At 39.8% G+C, this 22,362-nt stretch overlaps 1 protein-coding gene across 2 annotated transcripts in view; it reads right to left on the reverse strand.

The window, feature by feature from the left end:
- Nucleotides 1-3,673: 3,673 nt before the first annotated feature.
- il1rapl2 (interleukin 1 receptor accessory protein-like 2) overlaps nucleotides 3,674-22,362 on the reverse strand; it is a 374,577-nt gene continuing 355,888 nt past the window's right edge. Inside the window, exons 10-19 of one of the 2 annotated variants that reach the window (XM_068714207.1) lie at nucleotides 14,937-15,077; nucleotides 13,952-14,012; nucleotides 12,711-12,820; nucleotides 9,364-9,509; nucleotides 9,183-9,260; nucleotides 8,956-9,072; nucleotides 7,272-7,394; nucleotides 6,297-6,536; nucleotides 6,084-6,114; nucleotides 3,674-5,809 (exon numbers count right to left, since the gene is read on the reverse strand). In XM_068714207.1, coding sequence (XP_068570308.1) covers nucleotides 5,721-5,809; nucleotides 6,084-6,114; nucleotides 6,297-6,536; nucleotides 7,272-7,394; nucleotides 8,956-9,072; nucleotides 9,183-9,260; nucleotides 9,364-9,509; nucleotides 12,711-12,820; nucleotides 13,952-14,012; nucleotides 14,937-15,077 — 1,136 coding nt within the window. In that variant the 3' untranslated portion in view covers nucleotides 3,674-5,720. The remainder of the gene's footprint in view (nucleotides 5,810-6,083; nucleotides 6,115-6,296; nucleotides 6,537-7,271; nucleotides 7,395-8,955; nucleotides 9,073-9,182; nucleotides 9,261-9,363; nucleotides 9,510-12,710; nucleotides 12,821-13,951; nucleotides 14,013-14,936; nucleotides 15,078-22,362) is intronic. The other variant, XM_068714208.1, reaches the window with a different exon arrangement.

A 22,362-nucleotide genomic window follows, 5' to 3' on the forward strand; every position in this document is an offset into this window, starting at 1 on the left:
GACAAGTGCACAGGGCCTTCTTCTTAGTAGACACTGACAGCAACACAATGCGGGACAAATGCTGGTGTTGGATATGCCTTGGCTTATAATAACGTGCAAAGAACTTGATGAGTGTGTTGTGAGTGGAAGCATCAACATGACTCAACATGCATCTTTATAACTTTGAAACGTTGTTGCGTCATTACATTTACCAGAAAACATGACAGCTCTCCCTATTTGTATCCAGCGTAATCTTTATCTCTCTTATTGATTTTAATATTCGCTGCAAGTTTCATAAAAGGTAAAGTCTATTTTCTCTACTTTTGCATTTAATGTAGCTCAACTTTCTGTCACTTTCTGTGACATTTTAATAACTTAAAATTAAAAATGTAGTAAAAAGTAAAAATGTAGTCAGTACACCAATGTTTCACAGCACTTCCTGCGAAAAGTTTCACAATGTTCCACAATTAGGAGTAAAATTTGTACAGCATGAGGAATATCTGACGTCCTGATTAAGTTTGGTTTTAGTCTGTGCATTGAAAATGCCTAGAGTGAATGTTGAATATTGCTGTGTTTTTTCCGCTTCTGATCTGCACTAAAAAGAGATAGAAATGCAACTGCGTTCATTATGACATAAAGTGAAGTTTATCACAGCATTACTGATAAGATAAAATGTGGTCATTGGAAGCCGTTTTCACAAACGTTCTGAGAATACTCTCAGAGAGCTCCTAACTTAGCCTAGCAAGGAGTCTTAGCATAGGAGTCATTCAGCAAACTGCTAAGAGCAAGTGTAATTGGTTAACCCCCCCCCCCCCCCCAAAAAAATGCAGTATTTAGAAATACCCTACAAAATATTTGAAAACAAAGTTCTACTTGCGCAGTAGCCTGTTAACATGATGATGATTGTTATATTAAATTGCTGACGTTAATTTACCACGCTGGTAATTTTTGCAAAAAATGGCTCAGCTTTCATCAGTTTCTGTGAATCTTTGATTGCTGGCCATAAGTAGAGGTTTAGCATGTAAATCTGTAAACCAGCGAACACTGCTGCAATTATCTATTTGCCAAATATCTTAGCGTTGTAACCACGTTCATTTCTGGTATTGTAGTGTTACAGTGTTGTGTCTAAACTGTACAGCTTTTCCGTAACTCTGTTATCAGAGGGAAGCATGAAGAAGAGGGAAAAAAAAGAAAAGAAAAAAACTCTCAGAGCGGACTGAGGAGAGCCTGCAAAACATGCGGGAAGACAGCAGAGCAGAGAAGAGCAGAGAGAAGAGAAGAGGAGGGGGAGATCCCAGGAGAGACCTGGATTATACATCATTGCAAATCAGTGAAAACTGATTAAAGGGGAAAAAAAACATTTAGAGTAGGAGTGTTAGAATTAGTTATTGTGGCACAGAGACTGTTTCATTGAATTGAAATTGTTGTATGTGATTTTTGTGTAAAAAACTTTAATAAAACCATAGCCTTACCATTTGTAAGTGACTGGACCCAAACTAGAGACTCTGTTTTTTTTAGAACGATTTGACCCTCATCCGTGTGATACAGAGGTGACGACCAACTGTACCAGAGGAGCTTAACTTAAGGTACGTTCCCTGGGTGAAGACTTGGCAGAATTAGTCATAAATGGTGAGAATGTTCACAATAGGCGATTGAGAGGATAGGGCGTAGCCGTACAAGATTCTCAGGAAGACAATTAATCCGAAATCCTAACAATTCAGCTATGGGGTGAGATATAAGGCCGAAGGTATTGTTCCGACACATCCAGGAGGAACGTATATCCTTGCAGGTGGGACAGCCGACAGAGTTACCACCGTGCTGGGTGCGCAAGCCTGCCCCGCTTTCCCAGGGGGGGGAGCTATTCACGCTACAGAAACTTCATGAATACGTCCCTAGTTCTCTAGTAACTTCATATTAGTGACTTTCTGGATATAAAGCTGTATGAAGAGAGTTTTGGTTCTAAAATAATAATACAAAATACCTCTAAAACCTCTGTGCAAAGTTGATCAAATATCCAGTGTATGAGGGAAGTGAATGTTATCTTCTCTTATGCAGGCTATTTATTTTTCTTGCCTCTGACATTTCATGTCTCAAAAACATTAGGCTCATATTACAGAAGTACATGCATTTGGCAGGTGCATAAGAGAGGGTTTATTGTTCATTTGAAGTACTAGTATCAGGTGAGTCATTGAACCCTTGGTTAATGCTGTCATAGAGCATTTTTGTTTATTTTGTCTAGGTACTAGGATTAAAGCTAATGGAACTTTTGCCAAACGAGTTCACACAATGCTGTTTGGGCCCATAGCTGCCATGGAAAACTCTCTGTAATTCATAGCAAGGGTTGTAGTATCAGGTGTCTGTGGCATACTCCTAGCTGCTGCTCCGTCGCTATGGTCCATCCCATATAGAAATTACTCTCACTACCAAAGGAGGCAGATAAAAGCACTCCAGCTTTAAGGAATTTTAAACTGAAGTAAAAAAGAATAAACAACAATTTTGACAAAGTAACTAAGAAGGAGGAGCTCACACTTTCACATCCCTGTCTCCTAGAAATTCAGTTTATACCCTACAGCGCTCACTTGCAATGATAATTATGTTTTGGTATGTCCCCCTTTGGTCTAGACTGCCATATCACTGTTGGGGATAGCTATTACATTTTGTGCAAACATTCATGATCCCCAGATGATGAACCCTAATGACTTTGGTGATCCACTAACTTTTCCTCTAGTGCCACCAAGAGATTGGTTTCAGTTGAATTGTCTGAATAAATGTCGGATGGATTGCCATGACAGTTGATACATACATTCACGTTGCCCAGCCTGTCCTCATTTATTCATTCTAATGACGATTACCACTTTGCAGTTCGTGAATGTCAACAGAAACTGTTGATGGCTGTGATAATTCAGCCGAATGGAAACCAATCAACCACAGCGTACATTTACTTCTGTATGTGGGAATGTGAGGGTTTAAGTAATTGTAATAATAAGGTAAACATTTTACCTTTTATATATATATTTAGGAAAATAGTGCAAAATATTTAATAAATAAGCTTTTTTGCTTCCTTTTTGAGAGTGAAATGTAAAATATGATACCGCTTTCCTAAGTATGGAGGTAAAACCGGGAGCTTAGACTAGTTTACTAAAAACCGGATGCAGCATTATGCAACATTATGTTTAATTATTACTTTATTATCAGGCTACAGAATGCATATTTCTTTATAAATACAAAAAGTGATTTGGTTTGATGACATGCGGTTTATGTTTTAAATGCCTTTCATTGGTTTCTAAGTTTGACAATGCCAGCTCAACATAGCTCAGCTGCTATTTCATTTACGTAACCTTAGTTCAGCTCAGATTAGCGCAACAGAGTGTGAAACTGGTTTTAGTATGTAAAAGCGTGAGTCTGTTTCTCTTAATCAGAACAGAAGGTTTAACAATGCCATCAATACGACCATCAGAATTGTAAGGCAGTCAAAAATGACTGGGAGAAGAGGAAGTGGGCTGGCAGTCAGGTAAATATCAAAGAGAAAGAGCGTGAGAGGAAGAAAGTATGAGGAAACAGCTTGCAGAGTGTTTGGTTAAGCTAGAACCTGAAAATGAAATCAGACAAGGGGAAATTGGGGAAGCTGTAGAAGAACAAAAAAATAAAAGTTGTGTCATACGACAGGCATCCAAGATGTATAAAACAACTCCTATATTTTTTATTTGCTCTCAGTTAAATTATTTCAACCAATATATCCAAAGAATAGTCAAACAAATGAGCAGAGATCAAAAGACAACCACGATACTGTATATTGCCATCGAATATAACTCAAATAATTAATAATTGTATCAAACAATCTCAAATATCCAGAATTCATTGGTTCAAATAAGACAATGACAGTTCCTTGTGTAAATTCAAAACATTATCCACTTTGCTTAAATATTATGGTAATAATCTTGGTTTCTTAAAGCTCACAAAGAAGAATGTGGTCTGGTTCAGCTTGGAGTCCGGCTAGGTATGCAGTGAAGCCCCCTTTGGCTGACTGGTAGTGGTCTCGATTCCAGAGTGACAGGTTCAAAACATCAGTCCGTTAGCAGGGTTGCACTACCGTGAGCACCCATCCATCCATCCATCCATCCATCCATCCACATGGCCATCTATTCATCCATCCATCTATCCACATATCCATCCATCCACCTATCTACCCACTAATGAAAAGATGAACAGAATGAAAGCAAAAAGAGGCTCTGAGTCTCACACAAAATGTAAGAGTTACAACTCTCACAAATAACAGAAATTCTAGAGAACAAATCACTGTTGTGTATAGGTCTATGCATAAGTTATGGAAGCTGTACAGAGACTATTGTAACAAACATTAAAAACAGACTGGTTATAATGCTCACCAACCTTCTAAAAGCAGACAATTCTGAAATAAAACAACAGAAAATAAACATGTTTTTGGAAGGACATCTCCTTTTTTTCCCCTTTATCAGTTTTTATCATTTCTTAATGGCCGGACAGAAAACAAATATACTTCATCAACAAAAGACGTTTCTTCTCCTCCATATTAAAAGAGGCAGCGAGAAATGATTGTGTCATTTACTCTTTTATCTATATTTATTTGATTATTTTTTTTATCTAAATGGGTGGTCATGCAAATAGAAAAAGCCAAGTCCTTCATGATTTTAGCTCGGTGACCAGCTCACCTCTTGATGAGTTGTCTAGTTGCTGATTACTTGGTTACAAGGTGAGCTGGCTTGTTTGCAGTCTCTCGGTGCCTATTAGCTCAAGAAGTAACGCCTTTTAGTCAGCTAGTCTTAAAAACTAGCTACATCTCCATATACAGCAGCTAACTGTGCTTTCTCAGTAATTAAGATCAGCAATTGCTTCACACATCACTTATTATCTTGATATTCTTGCCATTTATTTTAAGTCAACCATTTTAGCTTCTAAGAACCAAACCAGGAATTGTATTTCAAGAGGTTGACTTGTTGTTTTAAGGTGGACTGGTATTCCAAAACTCATTGCTTGAAGTCTGCCTCGTTTACTGACAAGCCACCTAGTCCACAGGTAGATGGATACATCGAGAACTCAGCTAGGTAGAAGGTCGACTGGCATTCCGAGATTACGCTACTTTTGTTTTCCGGTTGACTGCTATTTCCGAGTAGTTAAGCAGCTGACAAATCAATTTGTTTTCCGGGGTGCACAGCTGGTGTGTGACGGCAATTCAAGATACTTGCTTCTTTTTGTGCTCCGAGGTCCAGCTTGGTAGCTTATTCGACAGACGGAGCACTCCTGTTTGTGCATACTTACCCACTCATTGTTAAAGTATCCTGGACCTTTTCATTGACTTGTCTTCAGACTCTCTGCACCAGGCAAATGTGTATGACCAGTCATGTTGTATCATAGCGCTCCTTTCCAATGGCCATGGCTGCACAGCTTACATACCAGTTTGTCTCAGTCTGTACCCAGTTGCTATGTCCAAAACCAGCATACGATCAGTTTTACAATCTGAATCTGTTTTTGTATGCAGCCTATCCAATCGTTGGGCTTATACAGTCTTAAAGCAATCCTTAGTTCAATCTGCAGGCAGTCCACAAGTCAAGCAGTCCCTCCTGAAAACCAAGGCTGTACACCGTCCAAAACCCCATTGAAACCCAGTCGACCAACCAATCCATCCCATTTCCAAAGCCGGTGTAAAAACAGTCTGTGAACTGGTTTGTAATCCAATACCAGTTGAGCAGTCCTTCTACCAGATGTCAGAGCTTAGTTCTCTGCTGGTGAGCGGTACAAAGGTGCTGTTCAGGTGGAGTTCTGGCTTCTTCCCAAGCGTACTGCTCTGAGGCACCTGGAAAAAACACAGCACAACAGTGATCAGAAGGAACCCTCCCCCAAACCACTACTCCAAGCAAGAAATCTATAGTTAAAAAGAGAAAACAGGGTCTGTAATTCTACAGTATATACAGTACTATTGCATGCCAATAGTGCACCATGCCTCATATATGTGACAACTATACTGTATGTGACAGCTATTTCCCAGTCTGTGAAAATCAATACATATTTTAGATTGGATAATATGAAGATACTTTTTTAATTCTACATTTTCTTTTATCCAAACAGACCTCTTGTTCCCCAGTGATCTGCTCTGAACCCCTGGGGAGAAAAGAGGGGTTTTAATTTTTAATGTGATTAAACTCTGAGTACATGCACATAAACAACAGCATGGGAATTTAATGAAAGGATACACTGTTGTTGGATGCTAGAAACTATCTAGGAACTGCAAAAAACTAAAAAACAAAAAACAACATGAAGTGGTCCAGTCTTTTTTTCCTCACCTGTCCATTCAGCAGTGTCATAGGGATGTTGCAATAGACGTGGCGCCCTCCGGGGCCCAGAGTGGAGAACTGCACGGTGGAGGGAGGTGGGAGGGGAGGCGACAGGGAGGAAGGCTGTGGGGGAAGCTGGAATTCGTAGCTGCGGCAGAAATGCCTCATTTGGGCTGCTGTGGCAGTGTGGCCCCCTCCCAGCGGCAACGTCATCTGGTTGTAGTCGGGGATCTCTGTCGCTAAGGCAACCTGTAGTGAGACAACATGACTTTCTGTAAACACTTACAGAGTATTATTCCAAGAGGCAATTCAACTTTAGGTCTTTATGCCAATACTATCATTTCTGGATGAACTGTGAAAGCCAATAATCGTCTTTGGATCCAGTCTGGTTGAATAATTGTGGTTCTTTTAAATGGCAATGGTGGAGATACAGGCAGTGCAGCCAATTTGCACTAGGACTCGTTTTCTAATGGGGCCCAAACATGGGCCATCAGGGTAATCATGCACACAATGTACTCAAGGACAGAGGAACCTAAGTGGGCCGGTCTCTTTAAAATGTATTTTGACGAAAGCACTTTAAAATATGCGAACCTATGTGTGTCATTGTTACATTTGTATTACATTTCAAATTACATGCCACTAGTCTGCATAAATGCCATTTTCTTTTCTTTTGCTTTTTAGATATACAGGAGGTGAGAAAGTTATTTTTGATGGGATGGGGGTGTTCAGATTTGCCACCAACCTGTGATAACACCCCTGATACACACACCACACCATGTCCTGAAATGCTTCTGTGAAACCTTGACCTATCAAATCCAAGATCTGTGTGTAATACTGTGTTTGTGCGATGCGTGCATGACTGTGCGCACATCTCAGACGTAAAAAACTTTTGTACTGGTGTCTGTCATTACTACCTGACACAACTAGTTTATAGAAACACCAAGCCTAAGTAAAACATTTGTTTGAAGTAAGACAGCAGCTGACCTGATGATGTCCATGGCGACTCTCATTGGGGGGCGCCAAGGAGGCGGAGGTGGTTGTCATGGCAATGGTGGAGACAGTGGTCTGTAGGTCACCAAAGAGGCCCTGTTCACCGGAGTCCATCACCTGTTACCATAGAAACACAGTTACATCATTTATACAAATGTTTTAAGTAGTCAAGGAGATTTTATCTTGTAGACGTTACCACAGTGATAGGAAACTTTGGTGGGTTATGTTTAAAGATAAGACACATGATATTCTATGTTCTACGTCACCAACAAAATTACCACTTGTATATCAATTATACCGGTGAGCCATGGAGCTCCATTGTTGTCCAAAAAATGTTCAAAACACATAAATTAAAAAAAACTGTGACCAGCCTGTTTTGGAAATCATTCGGGTGCATTTTTTAAGGAGCGCTTGAGGCTTCGTACCAGAGACAGGATATGGAAAGTCAAAAACTAAAATAAGGAATAGCAAATCATGGCCTTATTATTTAAATGGCTTCAGAAATTTTGTATCAAGGTTCAAGTTCCCTGTGAAGTATTTTTTACTCTTTATACAATATACCATATTTCTTGAATGTTAGTCTTCAAACAACAGTTGCTACATGTCTTATGGTGTACTTCATATCAGTACCAGTCATACTACGTGTACAGACAACAACTTTGAGAGAAATATGATTGCAGATTAAAGCCAGAGGTTCCGAAAATACAAGGATGAAATCATAGACTTTGTTTGTTTCCTTTGGTCTGAAACTATCTTGCGAAAGTTCACTCTGTTGCATTTATGTATTTAGTTCATTTCAGTTAACGCTATCCATGTCCAAGTGAACTAGGACAGGAAAATAAACATCACATGGATTCAGGCAGTCCATAAAATGTCATCTTCCAACATTGCGGTGGCGACGAGGGGGGTCAAAACACAGCTGACTGCCATTCAGTGTATGCTGCTGAGCATCATGGATTACATGAATTCTTCAGAGTTCTTGCGCCATTTTTCAAGAAGTTAGGAAACGTTCCTCGGCATAGACAACTGCAGACTATCAGATGCCAATGTTTAAGTCACAAAGCCATGAAAGTTAGGCTGTTTTTTTTTGTGTGGTGAGTTACAATGGCACTGTTCTCACCTGGCCTGATGAACAGAACCAAAGGTGTGAGCATCCCATCTGTTCCACTCATATAGTTCACTCTGTATTTGCTTCTCAGTGATTATTCTCCAGCGCCAAGCAGAAGCAGAACATTTCTTTGCTAATCAGGGCATACACCACCTGAGGTGTTAACACATGGTAAACATGTACACATTGTTTCCCCATTGTGACTCCAATTTTCATATATTACCTGTATTTAGCAGACATTTCAAAGGCCAGCTGTTTGTTGTGAGTGTATGCGCCCTCAGGGGAGCATAAGTAAATGTGCTGACATAATTTCCAGTTAATTTTTTATTTTATTTTTAGTTGGCTCCTAGACATGCCATGGAGATTTTCTGCCTTTAAACCTGTAGCTATACACTCTCTATTTGGTCCATGAGTAGAAGGAAAAGGGTGTCAGTGCTTATATGCAAATTCAACTGTTCTCTCAAACTATGTGTTAGCAAAAAATAAATGTTGCTCTTTTGTACTAGGTAGTTAATGTAAAGGTCTGAGGTTGTATATGACAATTTTCGACTTCCGTTTACGGCAGTATACCTGGCGTCTGGACAATGTCTCTCTGCGTTTAGCAGGCATCTCGTAGACCACCTGTTTCCAAAACTTAGACGACAGCTCATTGCTCTTAGGACCCCTCCACTTGATGATGGATAGAACCTGAGGAGAGTAGAATAGATCATTTAGTTGTCTTATTGCTTCTAGTCTCCCGGTGTCTAACGACAGCCCTCAGATCGCACCCATCTTCTATTCATCCCTCTCTCTTATACCTTGATCGTATGTTTAAGTGCTTCCACCTCTTGGTAGTTGATGACATTCTTCAGGTCTGCACACTCTATCATGATCACCTGGACGCACAGAAGAGGGTTTTAAGAAGGGAGAACAGAGCAGCTTTTCAAGCATCTCTCCGTATTGTACTTCACATTTCCCGTTCACTTCCCCAATCATCACCTTGATCTCCCCGGTAACCAGCATGGAGTGGAGGCGCGTCTCAATCTGGAAGATACTCCACCCTCTCTTGGCGACAAATTCCGGAGTCAAAACGATGATCAAACGTCTGCTCTGCTCCACGCTACGAGCCAAGTCCTCAATGTAGGCTGGGAGAGAGAGAGGCATGGAGGCAAAGTTAGAGCGAAATAGAGCATGCAGAGAGTTAGAGAGGGGCCTCATTTAAGATGATGTGAACATCAAAATATGGTCTTCAATTTTTCTTTAAAAATAAATAAATACATATATGAAACAAAAAACAGTTCCAAACAAAATCTATGGAAAGTGAATGTGTTCCTATTATTTTTTTCTATTTTTCTTTACATATATTTCTCAAAATGCTTCAGCTATTCCTTTAGTCGTGCATTTGTTCCTCAAAAATAACAAGAACATAATAAGACTTAAAAACCCAGTGTGTCATTTATTACAAAAGGAAAAAGCAGAGAAAAATAACATTGGGGAAACATCCCTGTATAGTATCTGCCCTGATTTTGCTGGCGCCGTCCTTCCACTCATTTTGTTTAGAAATGAGTGAAATGACTGACAGGAGTGTATAGTAGACTGACAGAAATGCTTGTGCAAGAGCTTTGGGTCTGGCACAGCGCAGTGGAATCAGCTCTTAAAGGGGGATCAGAGTTGTGCTGATACACCAACATCAGCTTTCACTTATAAGTTATGGAGGGAAAAGTGAACTTAAGTTGGTGAATCTGCAGGTGATAAATGCTTCTTTTCATCCTCACCATGGTGTCTTTGCTTCACACCGAGCCCAGCGCAAACTCATCCTCCCAAACTGTCCCTTTTCATATTATTCGTTTGTGACATTCTCAAAGTTTTTTGTAACGCAAGTCATTATTTCTTTTTTTTCCTTTTCTTTTTTTTTTCTTTCCAGTTAGTGAAAACTGTGTTCTGTGATAAAACAGATTGCCTCTCTTTGTATGTCTCTCTCCTCCTACCATCTCTTCGCCTGCTAACTAAATTAATGACAGAGACTTTCCAACAACACATTGCAATTTCACGCTCAATTTGAGGGGCACAAATAGAACATACCAAAAATTCAGTCCCTTTCTTTCTCTGTGCTGCTCTGCTGTTCCATCTCTCTCTTTTCCTCCCAGTTAACCTCCCCCTCCTCCCTCCTGCCCCTCACTTCCTCTTCCTGCTCTCTATTTTTGAGGATTATGTAAATCAATTAATGAAATAACACAAACCAATGACCCCGTCCCCACCTCTCCCTGTTCCCGTTGTTTGTTTCTTGCTCCCTTGTTCATTTCGGAGGGCTAATGGAGTGGATAATTGAATGGTGTATTTTAGGTCGATTGCCATGTTGCTCTGCCAATGGCTTTGGTGAGCATTGAAAAGGCACCTCTCTCTGTGTGATTCACTCATTCATTTTCACACTGCGTAACCTTTAGTTTGTACCCAGCTCAGAGAGTGTGCGGTTGTACACGGTGGACATTTGTTTTTAGGATGTTTTCAGGGCACAGAGAGGGAGCCTCATTTTTGGAGGAAATATGACTTTCTCATCTGTGTGCTTGTGTCGTGACTGTGTGTTGGGAGGAGGCATAATTTTGCCAAAGGACAATTTATTATGAACCATTTTTAAGTAAATGTATTTATGTATTTCAGGAGAAAATGTTAAATAGTGCAAAGAACACACATTAGTGTGTTACTTTATAGCCAAATTATGAAGTTATTTTCAGCGGCTACATTCTTTTTTGGACAAGCTGAATTAGGGGTTATGAAATGCTAATGCACAGGGGAGGATGGCTCAAGATTTTATTAAATGCATTAGTTTGATACTTCAGTTGAAGTAACCAGGGGCCTCGGCGACTACTGAATGAGCTTTATGTTGTTTTTTTAAAACAATGAGCAGGTATATTTCATAATCACTCTCTTAAAACTATGGTTATATTACATGTGTTTTCTTGTTGACCACTTGACTAAAGGTCAGGACTGTGCTGTTGTTTTACTTTGGATTTGAATATTAACCAAATCAGTTCTCAAAATAAAAGTGCAACATTTTTTTTTTACAGCGATACAGCATTTGCATGTAGAATACATATGTGTGTGCTTGCTGTCTGTGAAGTGGCAGTCAAGAACAAAGACAACAAGATGGGCCTACTGAACGTAATGTAAGCTCATGAATGCAAGTTCAAAAGCATATGACTGGTTGACACTTCACTGCATTGGAGCGTTGAAATAGTTTCGACCAGCTAATAGAAAAGATAAGAAGATCAGGTATACTCTTAATATCTCTGTAGGGACATTTGTTCTGGACTCCATCCTGCAGTTCCATAGTACATAAAAAAACATACAACAACACAAAGCTTCCATGTGACAGTTTGAACATAAACACCTTCTGAATTGTATGGAAAAAAAAGTTAGATGTCATCATTTCATATTTTTATCTAACAAATATCTGTCTTCAGTCCATATTTGCTGCCGTTTAGCCTTTCATAAACATTTACACTGCAGCCAAAAAACAGTTTGTTCTCACCCTTGCCACGGCGCACACAAAGGGAGGCAAGCAGCATAAAAATATTCATTATTGCAACTTAATTAATCCTCCCAATTGTATAAATAACCAGAAAAGCAGTTCATATGTGCATAGGCACAGATACCTTTAACAATTTTGAGTTTATGTGAAACAGGCCTGCAGCTAGCAAGGCCAGAGATGAGTTTAACAATGATGGATGTGTGTGTGTGTGTGTGTGTGTGTGCGCTGGGAATATTGACAAATCTGTTTATTATAGTATATCTGCCTTTTTTTACTCACTGTTCAGTGTGTGTCAAAAATGGAATTGCGTGTCTGCGTGCACTTGTGTGTGTGTGTATGTGTATCTATGTGTGTGTTAGGTCAGAGCTTTGACAGATAGAGCAATACCAGTCATATTTCCCCCTCCAGTTGGACAGAGAGTAACGCATAACCCTACAAATGATGACAAACGGTGTGTACTTGTGGGGTGTGTGTGTATGTGTGTGTCTACTGTGTAGACTCAATACATCCTGTGCTGTATGTAGACATGTGAAAGGCACATATTGTGTGCGATAGTTTCAAAAGGAAGTGAAAACAGGAACGTGTCTGTGGTAGAGCAACACTGTTATGTTCCTGTGTGTGTGTGTGTGTGTGTGTGTGTGCGTGGGGTGGTTGAGTGTACGCATACACAGATGTGTGTCTCTTTGTAAGTGTGTTATGATGAAGATCAGCATATGTTCTTATTTATTCTGACAGAGTGATGGATTCTGGGTGTTGGGGGCTATAATGGAGGAGGAGAAGAGAGGCTAGAGAGACGGATAGATAGATGGATACTTACTACTGCTGGGTATTAGATCTCTGTCTGGTATAAACAGCTTGTATCCATAATGTTTCTCTAAAACGTCCGGCAGGATCTCCAAAGCAAATGTTTCCTCATCGCTGCTCGACCTGCCGGGGAAGAGAACAACAATTACGGCTCCAGATTCAAAATAAACTAGTCAAAACCTTAATTTTTCTTTTTTTATTGTGTGTTTTTCTTATGTAGCAAAATGGGACAGCAAACTGCATTTCGAGTTGCCTGGTTTTGGAGATAGAGATGTCTGCCTTTACTTGAATATAATGGGACTATATGCCCCAAATACATTTGAAAAACTCGACAACAATGTATCTTTCCAGGAAACATGACCTGGTTAGTCAAGATAATCCACAGACCTTGTTGTGAGCAGTTTGATGTTGGAAATTTTTTTCTTTCAATCATAGATCTGATGCTTTGTGCACCACAAGCTGAGGGCCATATAGTCCCTTTATATTTGAGAGAATGCAGACAATATATGTGCTAAATATGCTCATTAAAAATAAAGTGTAAATATATGATGGATTTTTGTTATTGGGAATTTATGAAAGATTAAGAATGCCTACAAAGTCTTTTATGATGCAAGACATTTAACGTCTTTGCTTCTAAAGGCCTGCAGTGAACAGCAGTAACGGTGAACTCATTTGTAACTTTAGTACAGTAGTAAGGTGTAACATGCACCCAAAGCAAGAGAAGGGAAACAATGGCTGAATCCTGATGGTGGTGCTAGCCTAAAGTGTGATCATTAAAAAGAACAACTTTCACTTGATTTTTAGAACATAATTATGCAATTCTGTTTTTTTTTTAATTTTTTTGAAGTTTTTATTCATTTATATATATGATTTTTATATACATACTGTATATTTACATACAGACACAATGCTACCAAACCTGGCAATGTCACTGTAATGATGCCATGCAAAAATCATTGCGCTTGGCTTTTGTTTGCCAATAAATAGTTCCAGCAAGTAATGCCCTCTAAAACCTTGTGCATGGATAACAAAAAACAATATCTAACGTGTTAATTAATGAGCTCTGGAGAGAACCAGGCTGGCTTTTTCCCCCTGCTTTCCCCCTAAGCTAGGCTAACCCCGTCATGACTGTGGGTATTTTTAATCAATACAATCATTAAATGTCCAAAGCACGTGATTGTGAGTTTGAGAGCCAGTGTTGTTAGCTTGATATTAAAGCATTGTTAAATATACATGTGTACAGCAGAAACTGACCTGCCCAAACAGTCTAGTTCCACTTTAGTGTAGGACAGATAGGCGTCGTACTCCTTATTATCTGTGAAGAGAGACACAGAGTGAGTGAGAGAACACAATAAAGGGCAGGTAGACATCTTATAGAAATCAGTCAGTTTGAATGATTTTAGGCATTTGCATCACAATTATCACATGATTTTTTCATTTCAGAAATAACTTTGTTGATCACCTTTAAAGCCAAGTTTGACCTCTGACCTCCTTACACGCCAAATAGATTCAAATGTATTACTGTATTTAAGTTTGTACTTTTTCTTGAATGTTGTGATTGTAGATAGTTTACTACATTTTAAACTTCATTAACTGACCCCATCCTGAATGATGATACTTTCTGATCATTCTTACTTCTGGACTGAGAATGAAGGGAATCAGCTGTTCATCTCTGGGGCATGAGATCTCAGGAAATCAGAATGGATCGTTTGAAATCAATGTGTGTATCTAGTTTTCTTCATGTAGCTATTATTTATTTAGATATATTGCTCTGTCAATGTCACTTTTCAAACGAGCTGTACAAAATAAAGCTCATCATTATTCCGTAAATTGATGAGTGAAAAAACAAGTCAAGTCAAATGAAAAACAAATGTTCATCGATCACTTTGATGCTTTTGTTGTTCATTGTTTTCTCTGAGTGTAGACTTGATTGAGTGTAATTATTGTGTGTTGCTATCTTTTATTCTTTATAACGCCTCACCAACATGTTTCTATCAGAACTTAATGGCCTTTCACTCATTACTCATACACACTCATCATAGAGTGAGGGTGTCTACACAGCATGGAAGCCTCTTCAACTGTATTCCCTCAAATGTTCTCTCGCTTATGTCTTCCATGTTTGTAGTTCTCTGCTCTCCCTGGTGCAATATGTCTGTTGAAATAATCCCCGATTCTGTTGTTAACACTGCCGTCGTATGGTTGTCCTGCAGTAAAAGTGAGCACATCCAGCGAGGCTTACCATCTTCAGTTTCATCACTTCCAAAGTGTCTCCTGTAGCAGAGCATGATCTCCAGGTTGTAACACTTATAAAGTGCTGTCAGGACTCCCAGAAGCAACAATATAACCCCCAGACCTCCAGCCAGCTCCAGACGATACATATCTGCAGTCAGAGAGGTACAGCAGCGAATGGAGGAGAGAAGAAATCAATGAGATCATACAGTTTATCAGTTATGTTCAAAGCATCTCTGATGCTGACGTAAAAACTAAATATGTGTGTTCTCCAATATGTCAGACTTTAAACTCTGTATGACTTTAGCTCAGTTTTGTTTGTGTAGAGTTTCTTCTGTGCTTTTTACAAACTGGTTTGCTCACATCTAAGTATATCAAGTCAATCTGCAACAATGTGACTTCAAGATATATATATATATATATACAGTATATATATATATATATATATTAAAAAAATTTAAATTACCTTAAGACTGGCAAATGTTCTAAATTGACGACTAAGACTGAAACTTGTCACTCGAACAATATATTTGTAAAATGAAAATTGACGGTCCCAAATGTTCTTTGAGAAATGTATTACAGATGTATTTAGAAGCTTTCTTAACAGTACATCCAACAACATCCAAGCTTATTAATTAGAAGCTACTTATCACCGATTGTTTCTTTCATTTGCTTGTATAGAAATTAACTTTGGACTTGTCCTCTTCTGCAGGGAGGTCAGAGGTTGAATGAGGATTGCAGTTAAACATTGAAATTAAAGCAACATAAGGCGGTGTTTTGATGTCGACTTTTGAATGACATGACTCCCTGTAATTTGAAAAGGGTCGCTAGAAGTTCCAATGCAACTGGGAATTAACGGACCACTGTGCCGCTCTGCGCAGCGTCAGCATCAAAACATGCGGTGAAGCCAAGGAGAGCCAGACCGTCCAGAGCGGAACCACCAGTGATTATAGGACTCAACGGGTGGCAAGAAGAGGTTCGAAATATCCATGGTGCTCAGTTTTCTGCTGGATATGTAAGTTTAGTGAGCAAACTGTTTGCTAACGTGTTGTCATAAGAACTTTAAACCAAGTTTATTTCAGAAAATGATCACTCATTGATGTGCTTGTTCGGCTGTTTTTCTACTCTCCTGTCATTGTTTTGTCCAGCACTGCAAAATCAAGATTTAAAGGAAGCGTAGCTCAGTAACTTCAGTTACACAGCAACATATAGCTTATTAACATTAGCTAACATTAGCCACTAAGCTACGGGTCATACCAGACTAAGTAAGACTGTAGCAACAAAGCCCCTGAGTGAATTGAGTTTATTGAATTGATGAATTGATTGGTGTATTTATTGCATATGAAAGAGGAGTGAGAGGAGAAATGCATTATGGGTTATTATTTTCCTATAAATGTGGACCCGGATGCTTACCATTGAACCATTTAGAGAAGCACTGCTTTTTATTGGAGGTGGGGAAGTTAAACAAATTCACATTTGCACAACCAATCAGTAAAACCTTATCCTTTGATATTCTTTTTGTTGTAAAAGAGAAGCACACTGTTAGAAAACTATTTTACAACAAAGGTGAGATTTATGAATTTACACTTTTGAAAGTGTTTGGGCCTCATCTTAAGTTAACTAATTGACAAAAATAGACAAAAGGCCTGCATCAATCTTCATTTTACAGAAGCCGCAGATTATAAATGGGCAAACACACAAAGTCAGTCGCAACACAGAGTAAGTTGCCTTGACTGAGAGAGACAGAGGACCTCATGTTAACATGTTAAACACACACACACACACACACACACACACACACACACACACACACACACACACACACATGGTTTCAGATTGTGTGTGTGTGTGTGTGTGTGTGTGTGTGTGTGTGTGATAGTGCTATCATAGGCAATACGAGTGTATGGAAGATTAATTGAACATGGCTGGTGAATGACACCATGGGAAATATGATCTATTACTATCTCACTGACACACACAAATACACACACACACGCACGCACGCACGCACACACACACACGCACGCACGCACGCACGCACGCACACACACACACACACATATATACTGTATATATACTGTAGGTCACATAGGCAGTTCCTTTCCTCTTTTCTGGTTGTATTGTCAAACTGAGTGACATAAGATGGACATAAGGACAGAACTTACAATGTAGTTGAAATGGCTTCATATTCATCTTATTTTTCTCTGAAATGATCTCCCACAATGCATCTTTTTACAGTCCATAATCCGTCTGAAGTTACCACATTTCACCAGTAGACGTCTCCCCAACTCTACTCTGAGCTGCTGCACCACTTTATTTTATACACGAAACCACTGAAGAGGTGAGACAGCGACAGAGTTGGGGATAGGGAGGAAGGGAGGAAGGAATGGAAGGGGGGGGTAGAATGAAATTGAACTAATTACCAAATATTTGCTCTGTGGTAAAAATAACTCAAATTGTGTCCATTAGTAATGAGTCACATTTAGAGACCCCCCCCCCCCCGTGTTCCTCTCTCTGTCCCTCCCCCGTCACTCCATCACCACTCCCTCCTCCATCTAACTTCCTCAGATATTTTCCATTAGTAAGGAGTCACTTGCGGTCTCCCGATATCATTGCACGGGAAAATAGGAGAAGAATTTGAATGCTGAAGTTTAATTATGCTTTTAAATTATTAGGCATGAAAAGAGAAGTCAACGGTAATGGTCGGGTGTCTGCATGTGTGGGGAGGAGATGCTGAGGGAAATTTAAATGAGATTTTTTAGATAACTTTTTTCCCTGTCGTGCTCTTTGTCCTCTCTTCACAACCAAACACAGCAACACTGACACCACCTTTATTGAATTCCACACCCTTTACTCTCAATTTTCAATTCAACTCAATATGCTTTATTGGCATGAGCGTAACAAAAGCAATACTGCCAAAGCGTCAAGTGATCATGGCTTCATTAGAAGTGCATTTAGCATCTGTTGCCAAAGCAATTTTGATGATGAAATAAAAATAGCCTTAAAGTTTGTCTCCCATCGTACCATCTGTCTCATCATTCATTGGAACCATGAGAGGCTGAAAAGCCTTCAAATGCAACTTCTTTTAAGGCAGCTAAAAGTGAGTAAAAAAACTGGGAAAACTTTAACCTCTCTCCAGACTCTAGTGAACATACATTCTAAATGCTATCCCCAACATTTAATAATCTTTTCAGCCAACACAGAGAAGAAGTACTTGTCCTCACTACGCCCACACAGGTGTTCTCTGTAATTATGTGTGCATATTAACATCTCCCTCATTCTCCCCTTAGTTTTGTTGCGCCTTTGTCTTTATTATTACCTCATGGAGGTATGGACCTTGCATAATCCCAACATAGCCTCACATAACCTCAATTTGAGGAAAGGTCAAATTGGCCACAATGGACAAAACACCCGTGTCGGTGTGTGGGCCTTTAAAGTGCTCAGAGACAAAAATAGTAATTTGAACATTGACAAACATCTCCCAGTGAAGATCTTGTGATATCACCAAAAGCTCCAGAACAGCTTGGACCTGGTGTTATAATACATTTTCCCACACAAAGTTAGAAACAAGGTAGCGCACATACGTGATTCTTTCTCTCACTCAATGGCTTTATACACACTTTTAAAGTGTCTCGTATCCAGATCAGACTTAAGACACTTTATCCACATCTTTGATTGCAAATCTGACTCCATCTGTCTTGCTTCTACCAGCCTACAAGCAAAGTCACTGAAGCTCCAACTACAGTCCAGAGGGTGATAGTAGCTGCGTGATGGCTGCCATAAACGCAATGGGAACAAACGTTGCACACTGGCAATTTAGTCACAACAATTACAACACAAGACATGGGGAGAACGACTGCTAATGTCAGCATAACAGCTGTCATTATCACAGGGGACACATCCTGATAGTGGTAATTTGTACAGGCCCGCTTACTGACACAGTTACACTCGGAAGGAGTACACACTTAAGAGCGACTGATGCATTCACACCTTTTCAACATCTGACTAAAATGCGTCTTAAATCCCTTCTTGAGGTGGTTTGAGCAATCAGATGGATCATTCCTTCTTGAATGTTTCTTGGGTGCATTTTGTTTTTATTATATGTGGTCAAAGGGCAGTTTGGGGTTGTATCTCTGTTCCTCATCCCAAATCCGTCCTCACTGCACTGCCCAAATCTCTATGTTTTGCCTGTAGAAATGATTGAATGACATCATAGATTGTTACTAGTGCCTGTCGGTTATTTTCTCTCAATCCCTCCTCCTCTCCTGTCAACTCTTGCAGTTGGCCTCCCTCCCTCCATTTGTTTCACCTAGTAAGTCTCTCGTCATGGTGGCTGAAGTCAGATCTTTCTGCTCTGTCAGTCACAATAAGTGGATGCGTACGGTGTCTGTGTATTACAGGTGCGCGCGTGTGTCTGCGCGTGAGCGCCACACGGATGCATCAACCCGTTAAAATCGGCCCACTGCGGGGTGAGAGCACACCCTAATTCAATCACACACACGGCGTATGAAATCAAGCTTTGATAATTTGCGCTAACTTACGGTAGCTTGTGTTTCGTTAAGGCTGTCGTGTCGTGTTCAGGCACGCAAATGTGACCCCGTTAGCCTCAGAGGCGCTGAAACAGTCTGCTGGCTAGTTAGCCCGGCTAGTGAACTTCTAAAGAAGCAGCCTACAGGCTACTAGAGGTGGACGTTATGAATGACTTTGCACATCCAAACGGTTTTGTTCAGTTCAATTCAAAGGTCAACAGTCACTGACTGTATATTTAGATCATATACATCGCTGTTAAACACAGCGTGACCGTCTTTAGTTCAGTCTCTTAAACTTAAAGTTCAGTCTGTTGCTGGTTCAACAGTTTTGTTCTGAAAACTTGGCCCCGTATGCGGACTGCTTCTTTGTTTAAATACTCAGCTCCCCCAAAAGAAATGTCTCATTGTGACTGTCTGTGACTTTTTGTGGTCTTTCAATAAGCTTTTGACCAGGAAGTGTATCACGACTGAGCTAACAGCGGTGCTTTTAAGTCAACAGTGAGGGCGAGCTCCTCTGCTAAAAGTTCCTGATTGAGTCAATGACATTGCTGATGCATTGTACTCAATTCATCTCAATATGTCTTTGTCCATTCACACAGCGCACGCCTCTAGCCTACAGTACACATTTGTAAGTTTGTTAGTGAACTTTTAAGAGGTGAGAACAACAACAACAAAAAAATCCCAATAAAGTAAATTGCTCATGTGGTCCTTTTGAATGCTTTCACTTAACATATATATTTGATCCATTGTTATTTTAAAAAATGACTATTGCTGAAAGATGTAACACAATGGTGATTGATGCTGTGGCCAACTAATGAAATTATTGCAATATTTATATATTTGCAGTACTACAAACTGGGTTTCTGTGGAGAGATTCCCTGAAAAATAACACCCCCCCCCCCTCCACACACACACACCTCAATACCAGACAATATAATTTACAGCTAAAAGCTTTAAATATGTTATATTAAAATATCCCTGAACTTCCAATCAAAATCATGGTCAATGTAATTTTTTGTTTTAATGAAATCCTCTTCAGCTGGCGCTCCAAAAGAGTAATGATTAGTCAAAAAATGAGCCGTACATTTTTAAAGCTATCGCATGAACCGTTGTGTGAAGATTCATCTCATTTGAGCAGCTACACACAGAAAAGTGCTGCTGTAGCTAATAGGGATACTTTGAACATGAGTAGACGTACGCACTGTATGTGCATGTAGTAAAGTGCACTCAAACACAGGAAGTGTGCTTTTTAAATGTTACACTTGTGAGGAGAGTGTGTGTGTGTGTGTGTGTGTGTGTGTGTGTGTGTGTGTGTGTGGCACATACACACTCCTATGTTCATCCTGGTAATTACCATGTGAAGTAATGACGACCCCACAGTTCCCATCCTGACCCACTGTGAAGGTGTGTGTCTGTGTGATCCCATGTGTGTGCTTGTCTTTGTGAGAGTCCCTTGGGTGCTAGTTAAGTATAGTAAGATAGATTTGACACCCAAGGCATTCAGCAGCAGTCTTGACGGGGAGGGTTTCTAGTCCTCCTCTCTCCTCTTTTTTTATTTTCTCTTCACTTAGACTCCAAATATTCTCACACACCCTTCAGCCTCCCCGTCTTTATCTCTCCATCGGCATCTATTATTTCTCTCTTGTTCTCCATTTCCTCGCCTCGTTCTGTCTCCCACCGTTTCTGTGCCTGTTTATCTCTTTCCACATTCCCCAAAATTCCCCCTGTCTCTGCTCTTCTGCATCACCTACATTTATTTTTATTTCATATAGAGGACATTCACACGGTCCTCTTTTCCGCCCAAAATTTGAGGTAACAGAGACAATTCATCTCCTCCTCCGGCGCTGTTTCTCTGTTCCGCTTTGTCTCTCTAGGTTTCTCTCTCTTTCTCCGGGTCGTGGCCTCAGACTCAAACAGGCCCCGTTCTCTCTGCTCATCAGATGGAAAGCACGATACCGCAGGACTGCTGCAAAATGTTTTACAAAGGGAGCTGTGCCCTCATGCATTTTTCAGCAGAATATTTAAAGCTGTGACTACGAGATCCTGTTCTTTTCTATTGTCTCCATCTGTGTTGCTCAGCACTGTCTGCTGTGGTGTTTTTGTCACCACATTTTCGAGAGAACAACGTTCAATCAAACTCTTACAGTGTCCAGTGCTGTAAGATCTTTTCTCTTGGATTTCCTGTTGGTCAGTCTGAGAGTCTACATATGTGATATGTGATACTGTGTTCTTCTTGTCTTCAGGACAGCTACCCAAATGTTTGAAATGCATCTTCGAAAAAAAGCTTTTATATATCTTTTCATGTTGAAAGCACACTTTAAAGTGCTCATCATCTTGGATGCTGTTGCCATCCATATACATATTTGCTGGGCAATTGAAGAACCTTCAGTTCCTGATCTGGAGGGGTTTTCCTTGTTAACAGAATCATAAAAAAAAATGGATTATGTCCCAGGTAACTAGAGCAGATACAGTGTCATATTTAGCATGTCAGGGTTCAAATGAAAGCACTGCATTTTGGGACAACAAACTGTGAAAGCTTTAAATGCAGAACTTGACTTGGCTACTTGTTTACAATCTATTTGACAGTATGAATATAAATGAAGATTCCTTAATGTTTAACCTGATTAGAGGAATAGTTTGACATTTTGGGAAATTTGCTTATTTGCTCTCTTGGCAAGAGATGAATGAAAACATTGAAACCACTCATATCTTTGCACTTAGTGCCAAGAGGGGATAAGCTTAGTTTACCATAGCATAAAGACTGGAAGCAGGGGGAAACCGATAGTCCAGATCTATCTTATGTTCAAAAAGACATCTATATATCTAAAGCTAGACTGATTAACATGCTGTAACATGTTTATTTAATGTATACACAAACAGAAATATCTATCGGCTTACTTTTTCCTG

This window comes from Cebidichthys violaceus, unplaced genomic scaffold (genome assembly GCF_023349555.1).
Source record: "Cebidichthys violaceus isolate CVI_PGR_0920_01 unplaced genomic scaffold, fCebVio1.0.p SCAF_2, whole genome shotgun sequence".
Lineage (NCBI taxonomy): Eukaryota > Metazoa > Chordata > Actinopteri > Perciformes > Stichaeidae > Cebidichthys > Cebidichthys violaceus.